General features: G+C 40.1%; 1 protein-coding gene across 17 annotated transcripts in view; it reads left to right on the plus strand.

The window, feature by feature from the left end:
* The window catches only part of OSBPL6 (oxysterol binding protein like 6), a 208,906-nt gene that overhangs the window by 157,527 nt on the left and 29,191 nt on the right, over window positions 1–22,188 (plus strand). For 4 of the 17 annotated variants that reach the window (XM_072752044.1, XM_072752046.1, XM_072752051.1 and 1 more), the window contains exons 10-14: window positions 4,044–4,147; window positions 4,922–5,014; window positions 9,439–9,513; window positions 14,700–14,865; window positions 17,906–18,039. In XM_072752044.1, coding sequence (XP_072608145.1) covers window positions 4,044–4,147; window positions 4,922–5,014; window positions 9,439–9,513; window positions 14,700–14,865; window positions 17,906–18,039 — 572 coding nt within the window. Of the gene's footprint in view, window positions 1–4,043; window positions 4,148–4,921; window positions 5,015–9,438; window positions 9,514–14,699; window positions 14,866–17,905; window positions 18,040–18,876; window positions 18,901–22,188 lie in introns of all 17 variants that reach the window. The other 13 variants (XR_012000337.1, XM_072752043.1, XM_072752045.1 and 10 more) reach the window with 7 other exon arrangements.

Below are 22,188 nucleotides of genomic sequence, written 5' to 3' on the forward strand. Positions count from 1 at the left end.
TCTGCAGCTCCAGCTCTCACGGGCTCCTGGGAAATTGCTGTTCCTGGCCGTGTTGGAAGCTCTGGGCCAGCGGTGAGCCGGCCGCTGCGCTCAGGTGCAGGACGTTCCTATTACTTGTCCCCGCTTTGCAGGCGAGGAAAGTGAAATGCATGCCGGTTAAGGAGTATGTGCCAGGAGTACACAGCTGCCCTGGTGGAGATGGTTGACTAACCCCATATTTAGCGATATCCTCTCTGTCCAATGCATACTGCTTCCTTAAGGCCGATATTTCCTAAAGTGGCTTTTATGCAAAAACCCTTTCACATGGTTCTCTGTGGGCTCTGCAGCTTTAGGCCAAACTACGTAGCCTGGCATGTGATAGCTACCTTTCAGCTCTCAGGCCCCACCTGCCCTTTCATTTCAGCCTTGCTTTCCATTGACCCAACTGGACTTATTTGCTATTTCCTTTTTTTTTCACTAAGATTTTTATTTTATTTATTCATTAGAGGCACAGAGAGAGAGGCAGAGACACAGGCAGAGGGAGAAGCAGGCTGCATGCAGGGAGCCCGATGTGGGACTCGATCCCGGGACTCCAGAATCATGCCCTGGGCGGAAGGGAGGCACTAAACCACTGAGCCACCCAGGGATCCCTTAAATGCTATTTCCTGAGCATACTTGCATATTCCCTCATCTGTGCACAGGTGGTTCTTTCCCACCTGCAGGGCCCTCTCTTCCCTTCTCCACCTTTCTCTTTACTGAATCCTTTCCATCCATCCTTCAGACCCAGAAAAGATTCCACACTCTCTCTTAAGTGAAGTCTGATGACTTCAAACTACAATAACTCTGTTTTCCAAACTTGCATGACACTTTTTTTTTTTTTTTGGTCTCTCCTGATCATTTCATAGAGAGTCCCCAGTACTGAGGTTTGTATTTCAGAAGTTCATCATGTAGCATCTTCTTGAACCCATAAAGCATCTGATTTACAGTTTCAATACTCAAAAGTGGTGAACCATCCATAGACCTGAACTTAACATCAATCCAGATCTTCTCGACTGTTGAAGGGAATTACTTGGCTCCCATGGAAACATAATGTTGAGTTGGTTTTCTGTATGCCACTGTTGAAGACAGATATATAATAGTTTAAACATACAAATTGCTTGAATTTTTTTTTTTTTTGCCAATATATAAATTCCATGAATCTTACTTGGTTACTATATACCCTGTACTTGGAACTGTGCTGGCTACACAGCATCTTCCATCAGTGGTACCAACACGAAATAATAACTGGATAACTTTAGATATACCTTAGTTTATTTAACCATTCCACAGTTGGACAACTTGGTTCTTTTTGGAACAAGGTAGGGCATGATGGGAAAATAAGTAAATTGCTAGATAGTTCTTAACTGTTCACCATTCTAAACTATCTCAGCAGTTTTTTTTTTCTTGGCATAGTCTTTCCTTTTTCCCCATTTCTAAAACTAGATTCAATCTTAATTTAAAGAAATTCTAGAGATTTCTTTTTTAAAGATATTTTTGTTGCCTTTGGCAAATCTTTATAATCCTTATGTATATCCAGACACTTAGGCAGGCAGTGAAGTCCTGCCAAGGATTTCATCTCTTCCACATTTCAAGCAGTAGAAGCAGTGGGGACTGGTGTAGCTTGCTCCAAGGTAAGGATTAAGCACGATGTAACCAGTACTCCATGAAGATCACTTCTGGTTTTCGCAGAATTTTCTCAACTACCGTCTCAGTTGCCAGGAAGGGAAGAGAGGTATGTACGGCTGTCACCAGGAAGTGTAAAGTCAGTCCTCGTCTCCTGACTCTCTTGGCTTCAGGTCTTTTGCCTTGAAAGAGTTTATTTACAAAGTTCTCTTTCCATTCTTTTAGTAAAAGGGTGGATGTTATTGTGATGGTTTGAAGCCCCGTTTCCAGATTTCTGTGCTACCTGCGTACACCACTTGTGTACATTTGTCACACGTATTAGGAAGCAAGAATATAATAGTCACTAGATAGGAGGCTCGATGTGTGGATAATGTGAAATAATGTCCCTGGTAGCATGGTGCTTATGATACAGTTTTGTTCTTTAAATTGCAAATTAAGGGGCAACTGCCTGGCTCAGTGGGCTGAGCGGCTGACTCTTGACTTCAGCTCCGATCATGATCTTAGAGGATAGATTCCACCCTGGGCATGGAGCCTGCTTAAGATTCTCTCTGCCCCTCCCCGCCGCACCCCCGCCCCCCAGTCGTGCACATGCCTGCTCTGTCTCTAAAATAATAATAACATGCCAATTAAAGGGAGGCCCTTTCTAGCAAATCTCCCTTCTCCTCTGCCCTCTAACCCTCCTTCCTTCTTTACACTACTTTTTTTTTCTTTCTTTGCACGATTTTCTTCCCTCCTAACTATCCTTTCCCTCTCTATTTTCTATCCTACTGAACCACTTGAGCTTGTTTTCTTAGGGGAGAGGTTGGGGCACAAGGGCATGGCCTTCCCTGAGGGTGGAGGGGATGGCAGCAGGTGCTGTCTTCAACAGTACTCTCCTCCTGTCTCCATTGGGTTTCCTCTCTGAAGGAATTTAAAGGCCACTGACGGCCAGCAGTTGTTGGAAGAACAGCGGTAGCGCTTGAACAGCCCACCCGGACTCTATCCTGAGGCAAAGGCTGGAGAGGAGAGGGGGGACCTGGGTATGGCCTGGTCCTAAAATTGCTGCTACCCTGTTCTCCATAGAATATGCAGTGATTGGGAGTCCTGGAAAGACTCTTGTCGCAGTTACTCCTCTGTTTTTATATCCAGTGAAAAAGTCAAAAATCCCCTAAACACAACTATCTTGTTATTTGGCTCAGCTCATCTTTAGCGATATTTAAAGATTGATTGATTGATTTGAGGGAGAAAGAAAAAGCGAGCATAAGCAGAGGGAGGGACAAAGGAAGAGGGATAGAGAGAGAGAAAGAGAGAGAACGAGAATCCATAAGCAGACTCCTTCCTGGAGCTAGACACAGGGCTCAATCCCAGGGCCCTGAGATCATGACCTGACCTGAAACCAGGTGTCAGCCGCTTAACTGACCGAGCCATCCAGGCGCCCCTAGCCATATTTAACAGCAGTAGTTTGCTGCCTATGCTATATCTGTAAGAATTCAGATCCTTTAGATTTAATGAGAAACAAAAATAATATAAATGAAATTTTTACCAACATATTATAACCACCTTATTATATAACAGATTTATGGATGTCCCCTATCGCAGGCTCTTTATAAATAGTACACATGCAAAAGTAACCACATAACTACAGGCATATTCTAAATATTTGATAAATGTGTAATACTACTAACTTAATATTCTTGACTGTATTTAACTTCATATACTAAAAGTCTATTTTAAGAGCGATATTTTATTATACAAATCTTTAAAAATTCTCTTTTGTTCAAATATAGCCAAAAATTAAAAATAAAATTAAAATCCATTTCTTCATCAAACATTAATTCAAACAGAAGAATATGGTTCATGCCCAGGTGATTCTGATGCCACTGGGCCAAAGAACATACTCTGAGAATCTTTGGTTGTGTTTAATAAAACATAGATTTTTAAAGAAATCATTCATTGCAACATTGTTAGTGATCTAAATCATAGATAAATATGACTTTGCATTCCATCTTATTTTTCTGAACTTGACCTTGACTCCACCCAAATTCCAGGCAGCCACCTTGTAAATTATTTTAGGAGCAGGTGGACAGGTTCCTAAGAATTAAACCATAAAACTGCTGAAGTTCCTTTGAGTGTGCTTCCTATGTGACAAGGGCCACCAGAACAGGAAAGCGAGCACACACAATTTCACGGAGATTGTGAGAGCTAGCTCTTTGTAAATAGGCTTTGAATTCATTTAATAATCAATGCTTTTAAGGTTCTAAATTGGAGAAGTGTCTGTTTTGTTTCATTTGCCAGTACCATTACTACATAAACATGGATCTAGCTAATCATACTTGCCAGAAATTGGAATTGACGGTCTTTTATCACCATCACTGCCCCTCCCTGCCTCGTTCTAACCTATTTTTATTTCTCATTTTTCTTAGACCTTGCACACTGCCAGTCAAACCTTGTGGAACTTAGCAAACTCCTGCAGAATTTGGAAATACTTCAGAGAACTCAGTCAGCACCTAACTTTACCGACATGCAGGTAAACATCACCAAAAGGACTTTTAAGACATTAACGCAGGATTTTTACTAGATTGTCACATGAATGTATAAGTTAACATTTAAAGGGAAATAACTACATACAGATTAGTTTATGTTCTAGAGCTATTATTAATATTTTTGAATTCTTGGTGTCATTGTGTTAAGATGTCTGTTTTGAAATATTTTACATTGAAGTACAAATGAATAGAAATAAATATCTGAATTTTTCTTCTGTGTGTATTGCGTTAGAAATGATGGCTTTGAAGATATAACTTAGCCTCAGAATTATTGTCATCTCATTTTTAGAGACGTATTTATTTGAGAGAGAGTGTGCACACACACTTGCTTGTGTGCACAAGTAGAGGGAGGGGAAGAGGGAGAGAGAGAATCCCAAGCAGACTCCCCACTGAGCATGGCGCCTGTCCTGGGGCTTGATCTCATGAGATCATGACCTGAGCAAAAATCAAGAGCCAGTCACGCAACCCACTGAGCCACCCAGGAGCCCCACTGCCATCTTTTTATGTAGAAAAAAAATGTTGAAGATCTCTAATCCTATTTTCCTCTTGTAAAGCAGACAGATATATTTTATGATTAAGTTCTTATTCCTGCTTTTAATGCCCACTGTGCATCAGATACGACTTTTGACTTACCAGCTGGTTTGCTTTCGGTGGCTAACAACAATTCTTTACTAACTTGCTGTGCTCTTTGTCTGTATCTATATCATTTGTGTGACCTTAATAATACTTTGTTGCTTTTAACTGTTTGTGTAATGTAGGCTAACTGTGTAGATATTTCAAAGAAAGACAAGCGGGTCACAAGACGATGGAGAACAAAAAGTGTCAGCAAAGATACAAAAATACAACTGCAGGTACAGACTTTACTTTTCCTTCATTCATATTTTTATACCCTTTTAAGATATTGGTCTTTAAGATATTAGTTTTCTTTTATATTAGTTCATGGAGGTTAAGAAATCTTAAACAGATGAACTGCTTTAAAACCATTGTTTTACAGACTGAGTTATACTTTCTAAGATAGTGGGAAATCTATTCTTCTTACTCTGGGATAAGTAAAATTAACTTAAAAGAAAGGTTAAAATCTTCTAATGTGACTACAAAGTGGCATTTTCCTTCTCATTTACCGCCTTTAAACTGTTAAAATATAATTTAACAGAAAATTAGCTTTAAAATCTAGACTAGAAATCCAGTGTATTGTAATGAGCACTCATTTATATATACTAGATCCTAAAAGAGCCTTTTATGTAGTAGCTTTGTCCAAAATTTTATATATCAGTAAAAAGGGATGAGGGCTGTAAAAGATTGGAAGTCAGCACAACTCAGGTTCTAGTCTAATCAGCTGTAATTTCTTGGCAGTATAATCTTGTGCATTTCTGTTAAATTTTCTAGGCTTCCATTTGCTCCTGGGTAAAGTGGAGTTAATTTAATCATCTCTGAATTCCCTTTCAACTCTAAAATTCTATGATTCTTCAAAAACAGACATTATTTAGCCATCAACAACCACTTTTAAAATCTGAATCATGAAAGTCTTACTGACTCATGGTAAAGTTACTTGAAATTTCTTTTGAATTAGCTACTTATTTGAAATGAATAGTTTTAAATAAGAGCATCTTCTGGTACTGCATTGCAATGATATGAAGTATGGTATGATATGAAATATGCCTAAAGCCTCATATGTCATAAATCATATTACTTTCAGATCTTTAAACAAGAATGTTTACTATTCTGATCCTAGCTATAAATTATAAAAACAAAAACAAAAACCTCTGGCCCTGCTCAGTCAAAATCAGACTTAGGATTTTGCTTTTTCTTTTTATTACACCATAAACCAACCTATATTCTAATACAAAAGCGAAAGGAACTGTTTACCAGAATGCTTCAGTGTCTTCTGAATAAATAATAATTCTTTAATTCTGATTATATTGGTATTCTTTGCTTTGTAATTCTGAATGTGTAAATAACATACCGTTGCTTTGCTTCCTAACCTGATAAATTTGAAAATAAATTTTCATAAACACTAACGATTCATGTTTTTCTGGTTAGCATGTCCACATTCCATGAACACAGTTTATAATGTTCCTTCGTTAGGTATGTTTTTGGATGTTCTCTTCTATTCAGAACATTCGTACAGTAGAGACAAACGGGCCAAATATCTTCACAGAAAATTTACCTAAAACTGCTTTTGACACTTTGCTTTGTGTTGGGCATGTGATTGTCTAGTTCTGTGGAGCTTTTTTAAACATGATGTCTATGGTTATCATAGCCAAGAAAAAAGAACCATCATAAAAATAATTGAAGGCAGCCAACATCATAAGAATGTGTATATTTGTGGATAGATTTTATTTCAGTCTCATTTTTATAAAGGTATGCCACTGAACAGATTGCCGTTCACGACGGTTGTCTCAAACAGGCTAGCTGGCCCTCCAAGAATCTAAACACAGTGCCCCTGGCTGGCCTGCGGCAGCTCCGAAACCCACCATGGCCCACTAGCACTCAGTTTTTTTCCAGAGCAAACAGCAGGCAGCTCTGAATAGCCCTTCTAGTCACAGGCTATGCTTTCCTGTATGAGAAGAGTTTATGAAGATTATTTTTTTGGAGTCATCAAAAGAAATTGTTCAGAAAGCATGAAAAAAATTCAGCATTCATACTTCTACCACATGTTTGGGTAGCTTACTTTAAAATTTTTACGTATGCCGTTGTGCTTTGTTTTTATTTTGCCCAAAGAGTAACAAAATGTCCCTTGCGATTCTAGTTTGGATAATTTTGAGGGAAATTGAAATCACCTCATCCCCACACCCAAAGAAAACTTTAAACGAAAGTAAGAGATTTTTAGTTCTGACTCCAAGTGGAAATCGGTAGACTTGGGGGTGGCAGTGAACTATTTATTACTTCCAGAGAAATCCTGCTTCCACTTAGACTGCTCAAAGGTATTGTAGGGTGTATCCTGCAGAATTTGGTACTATCCCTGCTCCTTTTTTGCTCACCTGAACCAACAGGGCTTCCAGGAGCCCTTAGGATGCTCATTCTTTATTAGTGGGAAGCCACTTGGAAGTTTCTTCAACATGCACACTTGGCTGGGGACTCATAAAATCAGCCAGGGATGCCCATGACCAATATAAATGTCTTTACTCAGCATTATTCTCCTTACAGAAAGGAATAGCATTTATTGTTATTAGTGGATTAAACATACCTACTACATTCTCTCACCCTAATACACACATTTTCCCCTCCCTGACCCTGGGAGTCCCATTTGATGGCCCTCCAAGAATTTAGGCACAGTGCCCCTGGCTGGCCTGCCAAGTATTTGTTTTGAGCCCATAATCATCTCACCCCTTGAACCACTTTCTCCGTGTCATTGTCGCAGCGAACTGGAGAGGCTTTGTAGTGAGCGGCTCACCGTTCATCCCCCTGTGTTGGTGGGAACTTGTGGTACACTGGCCGCTCGTGCAGGACCCCAGGCTGTCCGGTGGTGGTTGTGCTGGCTATTGTTACTGCTGCTGCTCTTAATGATCCTGGTTCACTGAACTTTGCATTCAGCATTCTGCAGTAATTCTTATTTTGAAATAATTATGGAAATCGATCGCTTAAAAAATTGACCTCAAGAGAGCAGAAGTGAGTGAAGAACGTGTTACGCTGTGTGTTTGAGGTCTTTTTCTTAGCATAGGTTAGACTGTACTATCAATTTGAATATGAAGGTACGTTTTTAGATCTGTAGCCATATTTCTTACTAGACGCCGTTGAGAAGCTAGCCTCAGAAATCCTTTGTGAGATTCATTGAAGGCTTCTGTCCTAGAAAGCTCTGCTGAGATTACCTTTTAGAAAAAGGACTTCCTCCCAAGCTTCAGAGTTCTGGTTCTAATAAAAATCTCATTATCATCATTACACGGTAACAGTTTGACTGTGTTTCCAGTGAGGTAGAGGAGGGCAAGAAGGGCAGGGTTGGTCAAGGGTTGCTATGAATGGGAGAGCTGTTGGTTTCCTACACGACTAGTAACACGAATACTAGATCCCTAGTTGTTGCAGAGAACGAGGAAGCTTGGGGTAGCTGATAAATGTCATTCATGTGTAGCTGTCCTAGATCCCACAGATGCTCAAATTATACTGAAGGGTAAAAATAAGTTCTTTCCCCTGTTACTTACTACATTAGGCACAAAGGGATTTTTGTATGGAAAACGTGTGGAAAACACGTTATATATGTATGTGTGTACACAGTGAACATTTACAGAACGCATGCAGAAGATTTATGAACGTGGAAAAGAAATGCAAATGTAATGGAGAAACTGTGAAGGGAATTGGAGATACAGGAATTTAAAATATTTTTCTGTTGTTCCAAAAAGACTAAAGCAAACGTCCTGCTTTTGCTTAATCTGCACTGTTCGGTGACCCATAAGAACATCTATGTACACACTCACGGGAACTGAATTTATCGCTTACAACCATGAAGAGTGAGGTCTGTCAGATGGACAGATATAAACTTGAGTGGTCAGAAGGAACCATAATCCTGTCCACCAGAAAGAGACCAGAAAGAAAATTCTAGGCTGCTTCTGCTGGTTTATGCGCAGGCACATACCACTATATGAAACCTCTGCTTTCAGGTTCCCGTAGTTGATTCTTACAAGGCATCATCCCGACACACTAAGGCCATCGAGTGGTTTTTCTCCCCTATGTTATGTGGCCCGGGCTTCCTCCTTGGAAAATTCTCCAACCAGAAAGTCCCAACCCCATTCCTAATGTTGAATCCCAGAGAGCATCCTAGTGGGGGAATAAAGAACAGTGAAGATTCCTGGTACCCTTCCCTCTGTACTTTTCCTCCTGGCAGGAAAGAAAACCTTTCTGCCTGTGTGATGGGAGGCTCCCATTGCAACGTGTTTGTTTTAGCCCTTGCACATTATTGAATCATTTCTTCCTGAACTTCGTTTTATCTTTGCTCCCATCGGTTGAATGCCTTTGGTTTCATATGAAGTGAAGAAAACACTGTGCAACGTTTATTTTACCTTAAAACCACAAGCTCTTGACCGAGTCGGAAGTTCCCGTCTCCTTTTGGGGTGGGGTCATAGCCACTAGACCTGAGTGTTTGGGTTCTAGAATGAGAACAGTGGGCTCTTCGCACAGCGTGAATGCCCCTTTGGGCACTTTTTGGTGCTGCGATTTAGGGAAAAGTCAACTCCACTTAAAAACTCTCCCTCTCCCTTGTCTGATTATCTTTCGTCCCCCCGTATCCTGTCCTCTCCCTCCCCATCCCGTGTCTCCCCCCTCCTCTTCTCTCATTCACTGTCAGGAAGGGCCAGCTGCGAAGGGCCAGTTCAGCACCGCCCGGCGCCGGCAGAGGCTAGCGGCAGCAGTGGCTACAACAGTGAGTGGATTTCAATCTCCAGTGGACATTTAATAAGAATGAGAAACTGTGTCCGAGTGTCGCCTCCCCTGTTCCAGCGGTGCCACTTGTGTGCAGTGGCATCCGCTTGTAGTGCCCTCCTGTGCTGGCCTAGCTCTCGCATGTTCTGTGGCTGTCTCTGCATGGCAGGTGTCACGCACACGGGTGTTTGTGTCCGCGATGGAAAGCTCCCACCCCATCCAGCTCTGCTGCGGGCAGTGCAAGAAATAATGTAACTTCGAGGTTGGGAAACTGAGTACAGCTCCCTGTGGTGTGGACTTTCCTAAAATGATACGGTTCTTTTTTTTTTTTTCCTTCTTTTTGTCACATTGATATTGGAACCTCTGCTAACTGATTTCTGTTTTTCTAAGAAAAGTCATGTTACTACAGACATAAATTGTGCTTTTTTTTTGTAGCATTGTGACTATTTGAAAAGGAGGTGAGAATAAAACTAAGAGAGGGTAAGAAAAGGTGAATTTTGATGTCATCTCTAAATGGCTACCCAAATTACACCTAGCGAGGGAAAATCGTTTTCTGGAAAGAATATTGAGCTGAAAATCAGACAATGTAGTGTGGAAAGGAGAAAACCACAAAGTTAAATGGTGTTTCATATATATCTAAGGTTTGTTTTTAAAGAGAAAATAGAGTGGGTATTAGGAGGGTAGAGTAAGTATTGAAACTGATAAGATAAATAACGTAAATTTTAAATTGAGTAGAAGCTGTTCGGAATAGTGAGCGATGCATGCAGAATAGGAAATAGAATATGTAAATACAAGAATCCTTTGCTGCATAAAAGCACATCATAATATTTGCTTAATCATGACATCTGTCAACTTTTTTAAAATACAGAATACCAAGTTCTTAGCAATCATAGATGTTAGTTTTGTTGGCTATTAGATAGTATTTGCTGAATTAACGGTAGTCCTGCTCTTGCCGATGGTGAAATATACTTGAAAACTAGAATTGCTGAAAAATACGAAAAGGTTTTGGTTGCATTGCAGGAGAACGGATACTCATGAGAGGATTGCTGGTTTTCTTTTCATTAATAACTGACCCTTGTTGTATATCTGGCTACTTAGCTGTATTTTAGAGAGAGAGAGAAAATTGCTTTTGATTATGAAATGAACCAGTGACTTGGGAGTTTATGAGGGAATTGCTTCTTAAACTCACAGTTTGGTGAACAGTTGAACAAATTAATGAAATTGATATCGTAATTAGTGTATATCGTATGCACATATGCATAACATATGACACTGACATGATAACAGATTGTGCCAAGAGATACACGTAAAATTACCTAAATAGTTCTTAGTCTTTCATTTATAAAATTCAGAAATCCAGATGATTATCAGTATGGAAAGGAAAGGTCAGTCATTCTGTGAAAATACCTGTGTTTCCTTAAATGATATAATACTAAGAAGGCATGCAGGGAAGTGATTGTGTTTCTACTGTGTTTGTTTTTTGATTAAGAAACATACAGTGAATATAATAAAACTGAGATTAGAGCCTATTTGAATAGAATGGATTTATATATAAATATCTATTTTTTAATGGGAACTAGGGAGGAAAAAGCTTTTAAAAGAGGAGAGTATTAATGCCCACCTCCCAGGGTAGCAGGGACCACAGAAGTGAAGAATAGCTTCCAATAATTTCAAGCATCAAATGAGAAAAGTTGGGAACATTTAGTAATGTATTCAGAAATAACTAGAGGAAATAGTTACTCTGAGCCCTTTAGGATTTATAGCTTTAATTCCATATCAAAGCATAACACCATTTAGCAGGACTTTCAGCTTGCTCCCTTGGCCCCTTCACCCCTCATTCACATCGCATAATGGTGATTCAGCCCCCGCCCCCATATCTCTTGGTACAGTGTTCCTTTTAATTCCCCACCTTCCCTCTTCCCGACACTAAGTTAGCCCTTATATTTTGAGCCGATCCTATCCAACCCAGTACCTTTTACCTAGAATTATTCCAAATGACTCCTCCTTACTTCTTTTCATCCAGTGCGATATGGGAGGAAACCCATTCACATATGCGGGGCAGCTGAGATTTCTCCCAAAGAGAAGTGTGCCCAAAGGAGATATTTCAGAGCTTTATTCTTGTTGATTCTTAGCACTAGAGCCCAAAATGGCTCACTTGCAACATCAGCCAGACCCAACAGAATTTGGGGGGGGGGGGTGGAAAAAGAGACATCCTGGCCCCTCCCCCAGAGAACACCAAGGGTCCCAGTGTAGCCAGTTCTCCACACGGGGATCCCTGTACACATAATGCAGAGGAAGTGGAGCAGGAGACGTTTCACATGGGCTCCGTAAGCTGCATATGCTTAGTATCTCTCTTAGGCCTGCTTTTGTCTGTTCCCTTTCTCCTTCATGTTTACCATTGCTAAATTTCAGCGCCCCAATTCCACTGTCAGCCCATTCTCTTTTAACTTCTTTATAGACAGGTGTTAAAAGCACCTCTTAAGATCCCCATTCCAAACTGCAGTTATTAATACCAGAATATTCCAGGATCAGGTCTCCTCCCTGGCACAGGATTTCAGGGAAGCCTCGAACTTCTTTCCTGGGCAAGGATGTAAAGGCTGTAAATCCAACATTGAGGATTCTCGAGTGCAAACAATGAGAGCTGTAGACAGCTCCCACCCTCGCCATCGCTGACAGCAGACCTGGCTATCACTTCAATTTTTGAGTCCCATAAACCCAAATCAATGACCAAAAAACTGAGTAAATAAATCCCCAGGCTGAAGAGACATTCTGTTAGTTAGATTAATACATCTCAATTTGTATTCTCGGTTGCATTTCGTGAATTCTTCAATTAAAATGACCCATTCCAGATACTTCTTTTAACAGAAACAGTAGCAACATTAACATTTTCAGTCAGAAGTATATAAAAACTAAGTTCAGTAGCCCAGGGAACTGTCTGTTTGCAGTCCGAGTGGAGCATTCCAAGTCTCTTTCCCTGCGGGTTATATACAAGATCATTCTTACTGTTTTAATTGCCAGTTTAAACTTCATTATGTTCAAAAAAAATAAATGTGCACCATGTGTTTTTTCTTCTGAGCATCCAACTTTCAATAGGCCATTCTCTAAGGGACAAGTGTGGGTCCTCACTGGAATGTCTGGGCCTCTGCTGCATCATGGCCTCCCCCGGCCTCCCTGCCTCCTCTCCTACTTCATACCAGTCCTTGGAGTGCTGAGGGCACCTGAGTGCAGACAAAATCCTTTTCCATGATCCTCAGTGGGTTATGTTCCCCATCCCCAGACACCACCATTTTGTTTTCTTCAATGCTCTTCTAGTTCTGTGTATCTGGAAACCATATCCTTAAATCTGCACCCTCCCTGATCTATGCATTTCCTCAAGTCACAGTTTCTCCCCCCGTGACTTTCCTGATCTCCGCCAACCTCCCCTCTGTGTCCCTCCCAAAATGCTAAGGGCTCACTGCTCCATCTAGATTTTGTATCACCACGCTTAAGGTCAGAAAGTCCCTGTATCTATCTTGAAATATTCTTCTGCATCCTTTAGAGGCATCCCCAAAAGACTTCACTCATGATTATCACAGAGTTACCTGGACAGGACCCTAGCTCATGGGTGAACCGGAGGACTTTGTTTTCTCCAGTGGTTTCCCTGCCACGTTTGTGTCTCTTCTCTGGAATGGCCCAAAATTCTGACCCTGTTGAGATAACCGAGTTGTGGACATGTCCCCGTTCAGTGTAGCCAAGGTCCCTACCAAGGCCCAGATAGAGTTACTTGGTAACTCCAGATACCAGATGCTTTGGAATATCATGTATTAGCCTGCTTAGCTTAGCTGAATTCAGGGAGAAAGCTTCATGCTCATTTCCTTCCCCAGTAAGCCTTGGATAACTTTTGAGATAATGACTCCTTGTCACTGCCATGGCAGAGCTATGTCCAAAGGACCCCTCCCCCCCAATCCCAGCTGCCCTCACCCAGGTCCACAAACTACTGTTCAGCCTAGATTTTTCTGATTCTCTCCATCTCTCCCATGTGTCCCCAGTACACAGGTACATGCTCCTTTTCCTGTTCTCTCTCTCCCTCTCCTTCCCTCTCCCCCTTACCTCCCCCCACTTGCTCTCTCTTCTGTCAGGAAGTTTAAGGCTGTATCAAAACAGGAGAAAAAAGGAAGTGGTTCTGAACACGTCTACATCAGGCAGGTGTATTTCCTGTTAGCTCGAAGGTGTGAATTACCCCTTAATTTATATAAAATTCAGCTTGTAGAGGAATTTGAGAGTGATTCTTGAGGATAATTGAACGAACATCTGTGCAGTGAGAATTAGGAGAGGTTACTGGTAATCTGATGTGCAATGGAAATCGGTATTCTCATTTTCCAAGAATGTTTGGCTGATGCCATTTATAATGGTCAGGTGTCACCTTCTAGAAGGAGAAGGAAAGGTGCTTTGCCCCCACCCATCACAAGCCTAGGGCAGAGCCAGGGTGGGCAAGAAACTACCTCTAGCCATTTGGGAAAATCTATAGTAATATGACTTTTTTTACTTAATGCTTTTCAGTATTGGCCATTTCATAAACCGTGTTCATTTGTGTAACAGTGTCGTATGTGACATGCAAAGGTAAATGACCGTAATTTATAGAATATGTATTTCATTTACAAATCTCTTTTAATAAGTCAGTTTCAAATTTAATTGAGTCGCTTTAAACCATGATTATATTTACTATTAAACTTATTTATGTTTTATGTAATGGCAGCAGCGCGAGTAAACCTTTCTGTATACGTGCCTCTTGAATTTTCTACCCATACAGTAAGCCCCTGCTCCAGGCTCAGATACAAGTGAGCATGAAAAGGCCTCTGCCACAAGTACCCAGACTTTGTGAGAGAGTTTCAGCTACCATTTCCTGCCAGTAATTGTGTAGATACAGCTGTGGGTGCAAAGCTGAAGCTTCTCTGGGATTATGCCTTTGCTTTCCTGTTGTTCTGTGGTCATCTCTCCCTGTAACAGGGAAAAGCCAGTGAGTCCACGGCTGTGCTAAATCTCCCATCAGAAGTGAGACTCCTTCCCACCCCAACCACCTGCCAATTACATGAGTAGCGAGTGTCTCTGAAGGAACCTAGTATTTAGAAGAAGGGATGAGATCCTTCCTGTGTAAGAGAATGTGGGTTGATGTCCTGTTGCTCTTTCCTGATTTGTCATCCCTTTCAGGTCCCTTTCAGTGCGACCATGTCACCAGTTCGCCTGCACTCCTCCAACCCCAACCTTTGTGCGGATATCGAATTTCAGACTCCCCCTAGCCACCTCACCGACCCTCTGGAAAGTTCAACGGATTATACCAAGCTTCAAGAAGAATTTTGTCTCATTGCACAGAAAGGTAACAACGAATATAACATGCCCTTTAGAGAAGCTCTCTTCTTTGGTGAGAGGTTGCCGCCCACACTTCCAGCCTTGTCTGGGTGGTCACAGTAGAAAGGTGCAGTAGTGCAGATACTGTTTGGAGTTCAAGATACAAAATTCAGTGGGATATGATGCCTGCTTCCTGGGAGCACGCACATCATAGATTTACGATTTTGAATGAATAAAGAGAGTATCTTGAAGGGGGAGAAAAAGGAGGAAAGACAGAGTCATCCTAGGCAGGCCAGCACATACTACAACTCAACATCTCTTTTTGGTATCTTTAGTTATCACTTAACACATTCTTGCAGGTTGTCCTTAGCAAGGAATTCTGTTGCCCTTGCTCTTTTCTTTAATTAAATAACACTCATTGACTATAGTTCAGGCAGGGCTCAGGTAGGCAGTTCTGTGCCATGTGGCATGGCCTGGGTTCGGTGATGTTCGGTGGAGGATGGGCTGGGCCGAAAGACCCAAAGTGGTTTCACCTATGTTTCTGACATGTTGGTGGGATGGCTGCAGGGTCGCACACAACTGTGTCCCTTTCCGTCTCCATGACAGCTTTGGGCTCCAAGGGAATGGAATAGACTGAAATAGAAGCTGCCAGTCCTTTCAAGGCCAGCTCTGGGACTGGCACAGCATTGTTTCCACTGCATTCTGCTGGGCAGAGATTCACAGGCCAGTTCAGAATTGAGGGGAGGGGAAATTCAGCCCACCTAGGAGTCACGTTTTTCCTATTAAATTTTCAATAAGGCATGTTGCATAAGTTGAGTTATCAGCCACAAGAGAGCGAGGTATGATAAGTAAGAGGCAAGGGTAGTAGCTTGTAGGTGGACTGAGCAGCCCTGTCTATGTTTACCAAGAGCCTGGGTTCCAAATTACTACCTGCCACTTCTGCTATAGTATTTAAATTTCAGTTGCTGAAGTTCATTTTTTGACTTAAGATAGTACCTTCCCAGGCCTTGTCTTTTGAAATGCATTATCTCATGAAGAAAGATATACACTGTATGGTTTTCAGTCACTAATATCTTATTGTGAATTAATCACATTTATGTACTCTGAGGCTGTTGGTAATAGGCGATAAAATATTCTTGAAAATGTGTGCTACATGGGACATCTCAAGTACCCCGTAATGCTCGAGAGCCTGGTGGCTCAGGAAAAGAAGGAATACACATTGAAAGCATCTCTAGGAATGTTGAAATCAACAAAATAAAAAAAAAAAAGAAATCAACAAAATTTCATACTCTCAAACCATCATCAAAGATGTACTCTCAAATACTTCTGTAATTCTGTGATCCCAGAGCTAAATCATCCCCCCCCCCTTTTTTTCTCTGTAGATTTCTCAATTGTGATTCTGTAAGATCAACTCTTTCACCTGCTATTTTACTCCCGGTACATTTTTATTCCATCTCTTAGCTAGATGCTAATCATGTCATCAGACTAGAACAGTGTTATTTTCTTTATATAACAGGATAAGATTATGGCCAGTAACTCTTACCTCTAACAGCAGGGGGACAAGGCAGGATGAGACAACAAATGTGTGAATTAGGTATGTAGAGCACAGCCTCTAAAGGGAGATGAGTAAATTCAAAGGTAGCCCCAGGAAAGCTTTGTGTATTTGGTTGTAATCCTGAGGTTTTCAGGAAATCCATGTTTCAACAAGATTTTAAAGCCTCTGTTGAAACAACATATTTTCTTTCCAGCTATGCTAGAAAAAAGGGTTTTTCTATGACTACTGAGTGAACTCTTTAGAAAGAGTTATGGATGGTGAAATGTATGAGCATCTGCTTTTAGAACTGCCAGTGGGGTTAATGTAGTCCAGCCATCAAGTTATTACCTTTAAATTGATGATGACTAGAATGTGGCACATAAATCAATAGATTGTGAGTCCCTTATGATCCTACCATTTTTCCCTCTTAATTCAGGCCAGCATTTGTTGCTGAAATTTTCCACTTCTTTTAAAAATAAATTCTCAAATATGGAAATCCCTTTTTAGAAGACTGCATATTATGGAAGCTGTTATCATAGAGATAGGAGCTGGAAAGCCAACCGTCTTGTATTTCAAACTTAAAGACTACCTCAGCCTTTACCAATGTATGTTATTAGGTATACAGAAATGAGGGGAGGAATGTTGTTTTCATTATTGCCTTTGTTTTTTTTTGCAGCTTTATTGAGATATAATTCATATATAACATTTCATAAGTTTAAGATGTACCTGTTGATTATCACCACAGCATCAGCGAACACCTCCATTGTGTCATGTAATCACCGTTTCTTTTTCGTGGTGAAAATATTTAAGACCTACTCTCTTAACTTTGACGTATATAATACAGTATTATTAACTATAGTCGTCAAACTGTACATTAGATTTCCAGAAATTATTTGTCTTTAACCTGGAAGTTTTACTCTTTGAAAGCACTTCCTACATTAAGATGTTCCTGGCTGAGAAAGTAATTCAAGTGCTCTTCTCAAGCCCAAATCATTTCCTACGTCAAAGAGAACTAGTTAGGACTTCTAAATCAGCTTCCTGTTTTATTTTGGCAGGATTTATAAAATGCTCATTTTGAGTACCTGCTTTGGGAGATAATTTCTGGATAGTTCGAAGCGATTTGCATGAGAATTCATTGTACACACAGAAAAGTTCAAATATTCTTATCAACCATGACAGGGTAAAACTTGTTGCCTTTTCCTTCTAGGAATTATAGATTACTTTTCTAAATATTGATATTTAAGAATTGATATCAATATTTTATATCTTGCTTCTAAGTTGTTTCTGATATAAAATGCCAGAATTTTCACTCTGGTTAATTACCATTACCATATTTGTTTTGTGTATAGATATTTTGGAAGAGTCCATTGTAAGGCTGATTTTTAACTAGACTCAATATAATCTTTCCAGATAATGTCTATGCATGCCTTAAAGTGCTGAGAAATTTGTAATTTTGTATATTCTTTTTTTTTAATTTTTTTAAATTCTTTCTCGATCCATTTGATTTTTGTTTCTCACTTTTTCCCCTACCTAGTGCATTCTCTTTTGAAGTCTGCATTTAATAGCATAGCTATAGAGAAGGAGAAGCTTAAGCAGATGGTTTCTGAGCAGGATCACAATAAAGGCCACAGCACGCAGATGGCACGGCTTCGACAGTCGCTGTCTCAGGTAAACAAGAGTGTTTCATTCTCATGATTCATTCCCGACCCCATAAGGCAAATGTTTGGACTGGAGGTGGTCCATCATGCATGGCGTATTCAACCAAACTTCCCCCAAGACTTTGCAATGTCAGGATTAAATTTCAAAATTATAAAAAAAAAATAGTTAATTAAATAAAATTTAAATTAAACTTCTCTTGCAAAATATATCAAGGTAAGAGTGCAAATCAACCAAACTTGCTTGTAAAAATATAATTGTTATTTTGACGCCTCTCAATGGTCATTTATAAGGCAGCCCCTGGTTTTAAAAGACAAATAATGCATTTATACATGATTTACACTTCTAAAATATGTTCTGGAATATATTTAATTCAGTGTTGTATACAACAGAATCTGCTAGATCTTCCACGCTTAATATTTTTTCCCACTTATATCACATCTTAATCTGTGGAAAATGATCTTTTCTTTTCTGATTTATACTTTTAGAATTTTCTTCCTATCTAAGTTATGCTCCCTGAAACTAGACTCATACTTCAAGATGTATTGTACATTACAAAATATATTAGTCAATATATATTCATTATATATTATCCAACATAGATTATATTGATCTTCCTAATATTCATCAAATACCGATATGTATCAAAGTTGACATTTCTGCTAAAAATCCTTTGAAAGTGTACTTAACGCTTTTTTACACTGAGCACGTCCTCTGAAATATTTTCTTCATTTAGTCTATGACTGCACTTTTAAAAAGACCTCTGAGAATTCAATGTTGTTATGTGACTTTGTGTGAGAACTCAGTGTTTATATAAAATATTGTTCACTTCCTGGTGCCTTGGATCAGAGTGAAGGAGCAAGCACATCCTGGGTAAGTGGTTTTCCATGTGGCTCGGCTCCTGCTTGAATAGTTTCCCCCAGTCCCTAAGCAGAGACAGACTGTCTCACCATGTTTTATGTCCCTGAACTGTCAGCTCACCTTCAGTGTTGAGTTTCACGTTATGAAGTATCGTTACCTGGGACACACTTGCTGTGCTCACCATAAAACACTGTCACTAGAGGTGCGTATTCTGCTTCCAGTGCAAGACCAGGGACTTGGGAGTATGAGCACTCAGAGCAGCAGCTGATGTACCAGTCTGCAGAGGGCTTTCCCCGTGAGCACGTCTTAACAGTGTGCCTTGGTCTCCTCCTGACACGTATCTGGTGAATGCTCAGTCTGTGGGAATTGATCTTCTGAATCATTATTCTGAAAGTACCCTGAATCAGGAAGATCAAAGTAATGGTTAGGTAAACATGCAGATGTCATCCTGTAAGTGTGCAAAATATGCCCTTTTCCCCCCTAAACGTTGCAGTATTTCCCTCAGATATATTGAATAATAGAGGCGTAGCAGTATATGCTTGTATGGAGAAAAATAAGAAAACGTATTTGCTTCTTTCATTCTGCCTTTGCACAAACTTTTTTTAAAAGTTCTTATTTTGATCATTCAGTGCTCATCACAAGTGCCCGCCTTCATCCCTATCCCCTACTTCACCCATCCCCCCCACCTCCCTTCTGGTAACCAGCAGTTTGTTCTCTAGGGTTAAAAGTCTGTTTCTTGGTTTGCCTCTCTCTTTTTCCTTTTGCTCATTTGTTTTGTTTTTTAAATTCCACGTTTGAGTGAAATCATATGGTATTTGTCTTGCTCTGACTGACTTACTTCACTCAGCATTATATTCCCTAGCTCCATCCATGTTATTGCAAATGGCAAGACTGTTCTTTTCATGGCTGAATAATATTCCATTGTATAAATGTGTGTATATATATATATATATATATATATATATATATATATATCACATCTTCTTTATCCATCAATTAATTGATGGACATTTGGGCTGCTTCCATATCTTAGCTATTGTGAATAATGCTGCAGTAAACACAGGGGTGCATGTATACCTTTGAATTACTGTTCTTTTTTTTTTTTTTTTTTGGAGGCGGGGGTAAATATCCAGTGGTGTGATTGCTGAATCATATGGTAATTCTGTTTAATTTTTTGAGGAAGCTCCATACTGTTTTCCAGTGGCTGCACCAGTTTGCATTCCCACCGACAGTGCAGGACGGTTCCTTTTTCTCCACATCCTCACCAACACCTGTTGTTTCTTGTGCTTTTTATTTTAGCCATTCTGACAGGTGTGAGGTGATATCTCGTTGTGGTTTTGATTTGTATCTCTCTGATGATAAGTGACGATAAGCATCTTTTCAGTGTCATGTGTGGGCCATCTGGATGTCTTCTTTGGAGAAATGTCTGTTCATGTCTTCTGCCCATTGTTAACTGTTGGTTTTGAGTTGTGTGTCAGTTCTTTATATATTTTGGACACTAACCATTTTTATCAGATATGTCATTTGCAATTATCTTCTCCTATTCCATAGGTTGCCTTTTAGTTTTGTTGAATTGTTTTGAAAATGCATTAGTTTCTTGCTTCCTTGCTTCTATTTGTTTGTTTGTTAAGACAGAGAATGAAGAAGAGTAGAGATCTGGTCTGTGGCATCAGATTAGAAAGGATGGTAAAGACAAATTTTTAAAGTGATTCATTTGTTCATTGTATTTCATTTAACTGACTATTAGGTGTAGTGCAAGGTTTGGAACACCAAGATAAAAGTAACTCTGGTCATGTCCCCAGGAAGCTTATGATCTGATTAGTGAGATGAGTAGTATTTACCAAGGAAACAGTTAAATAGACCATGCTCTAGTCCATTCAGAGCCACAGATGGGCGGTGCAGATTTCCAGGGCTCTGGTTGTTCAGAAGAATAGGAGATCTCTGACCTCCGAGCAGAGCCACAGATGAGGAGGCACTGAGCTTTGTACTGGGCCTGAGTAGACAGCAGCAGTTCACAAGGAAGGACTCGATGCTAACATGGTGAAAGTAAAATAAAACAAAGTTATATCAACTTTACATTTTGTGGGTTATTTCCTTCTCCTGTCAAAGCATAATTTGTCTCTGAACTTAGAGTTTCAATAGACTTTTGTGGGGGGTTGTTGTGAGTTGTTTTTCATTTTGTTTTGTGGTGGGGCTTTTTTGATTGTTATAAATTTATTTTTAACCAGAAAGCTCAATTTTATCCTCAAAACATGGAAAAATAATTTGGTACTATAAAGACAGTTCATTTTACCCTATTCACTGGAGAATTCAGTGCTTCCTATTGTGTGTCATCACAGTATTTCGACTATGTCCATGTTCTTACATCTGTCCATACCCTCCCATTGGGCCAGTTGTACCCTCACTGGCCATCTATACTCATTGCCTCTAAAGCTGGACTCTCTTTTGGAACTCACCATAGCTTCTGCTTAGACATTTAAGTTTATTGATAGTTCACTCCTCTCTACAGAATTGCTATCCATGGTTAGACCACTGGAGAGGTATCTGGAGAATGGCAGTTAATTCAAAGGGGCCTGAGTATGGAGTGAGCAAGGAAGAATTAATCTAGAAATAGCTAAGTAAGTAGATGGGAACCAGCTCATCAAAGACCACACAGAGGAGGGGTGCCTGGGTAGCTCAATTGATTAAGCATCTGTTTGCAGCTCCCAGAGTCCCAGGATCAAGCAGCGCATGAGGCTCCCTGCTCAGCAAGGAGTCTGCCTCTCCTTCTGCCCCTCACCCTACTCGGTTCTCTCTCTCTCTCTCTCTCATAAATAAATAAATAAATAAATAAATAAATAAATAAATAAATAAATCTGTTTATCTATCTATCTTTTAAAAAAGGACCACACAGAGGAGTTTATCTCATCAGTTCTGGGGAGGCCTTGAAGAATTTTAACAAGGGAGTAATAATGCCAGAAATTGAAAATATAAGTTCTGTGTATAGAAACAGAAAATACATTTCCATATATAGAAAGATTACTCTGGTACGGTATGGAAAGGATGGATGGAATTAGGTGAAACTAGTTGGAGAGTGTCTTAAAATATTTGAGATAATACAGGACTGAACTTGGGAAGTACCAGAGTTGGTAGGAAGAAGGGATGAGTTTCAAAGCCTGGGGGAGCTGGGGTGGCGTAGACTCAGCATGGCTTGGAGATCAGCTTCAGGTTAGAAGGACAAGGAGACAGAGTAAAGATTCCTTGTGTGACAGAGTAGTAATAGTTCTTTTCCCTGAGATTAGAAATACAAGAAGAGCTGAT

The sequence above is a fragment of the Vulpes vulpes genome, chromosome 3 (genome assembly GCF_048418805.1).
Source record: "Vulpes vulpes isolate BD-2025 chromosome 3, VulVul3, whole genome shotgun sequence".
NCBI lineage: Eukaryota > Metazoa > Chordata > Mammalia > Carnivora > Canidae > Vulpes > Vulpes vulpes.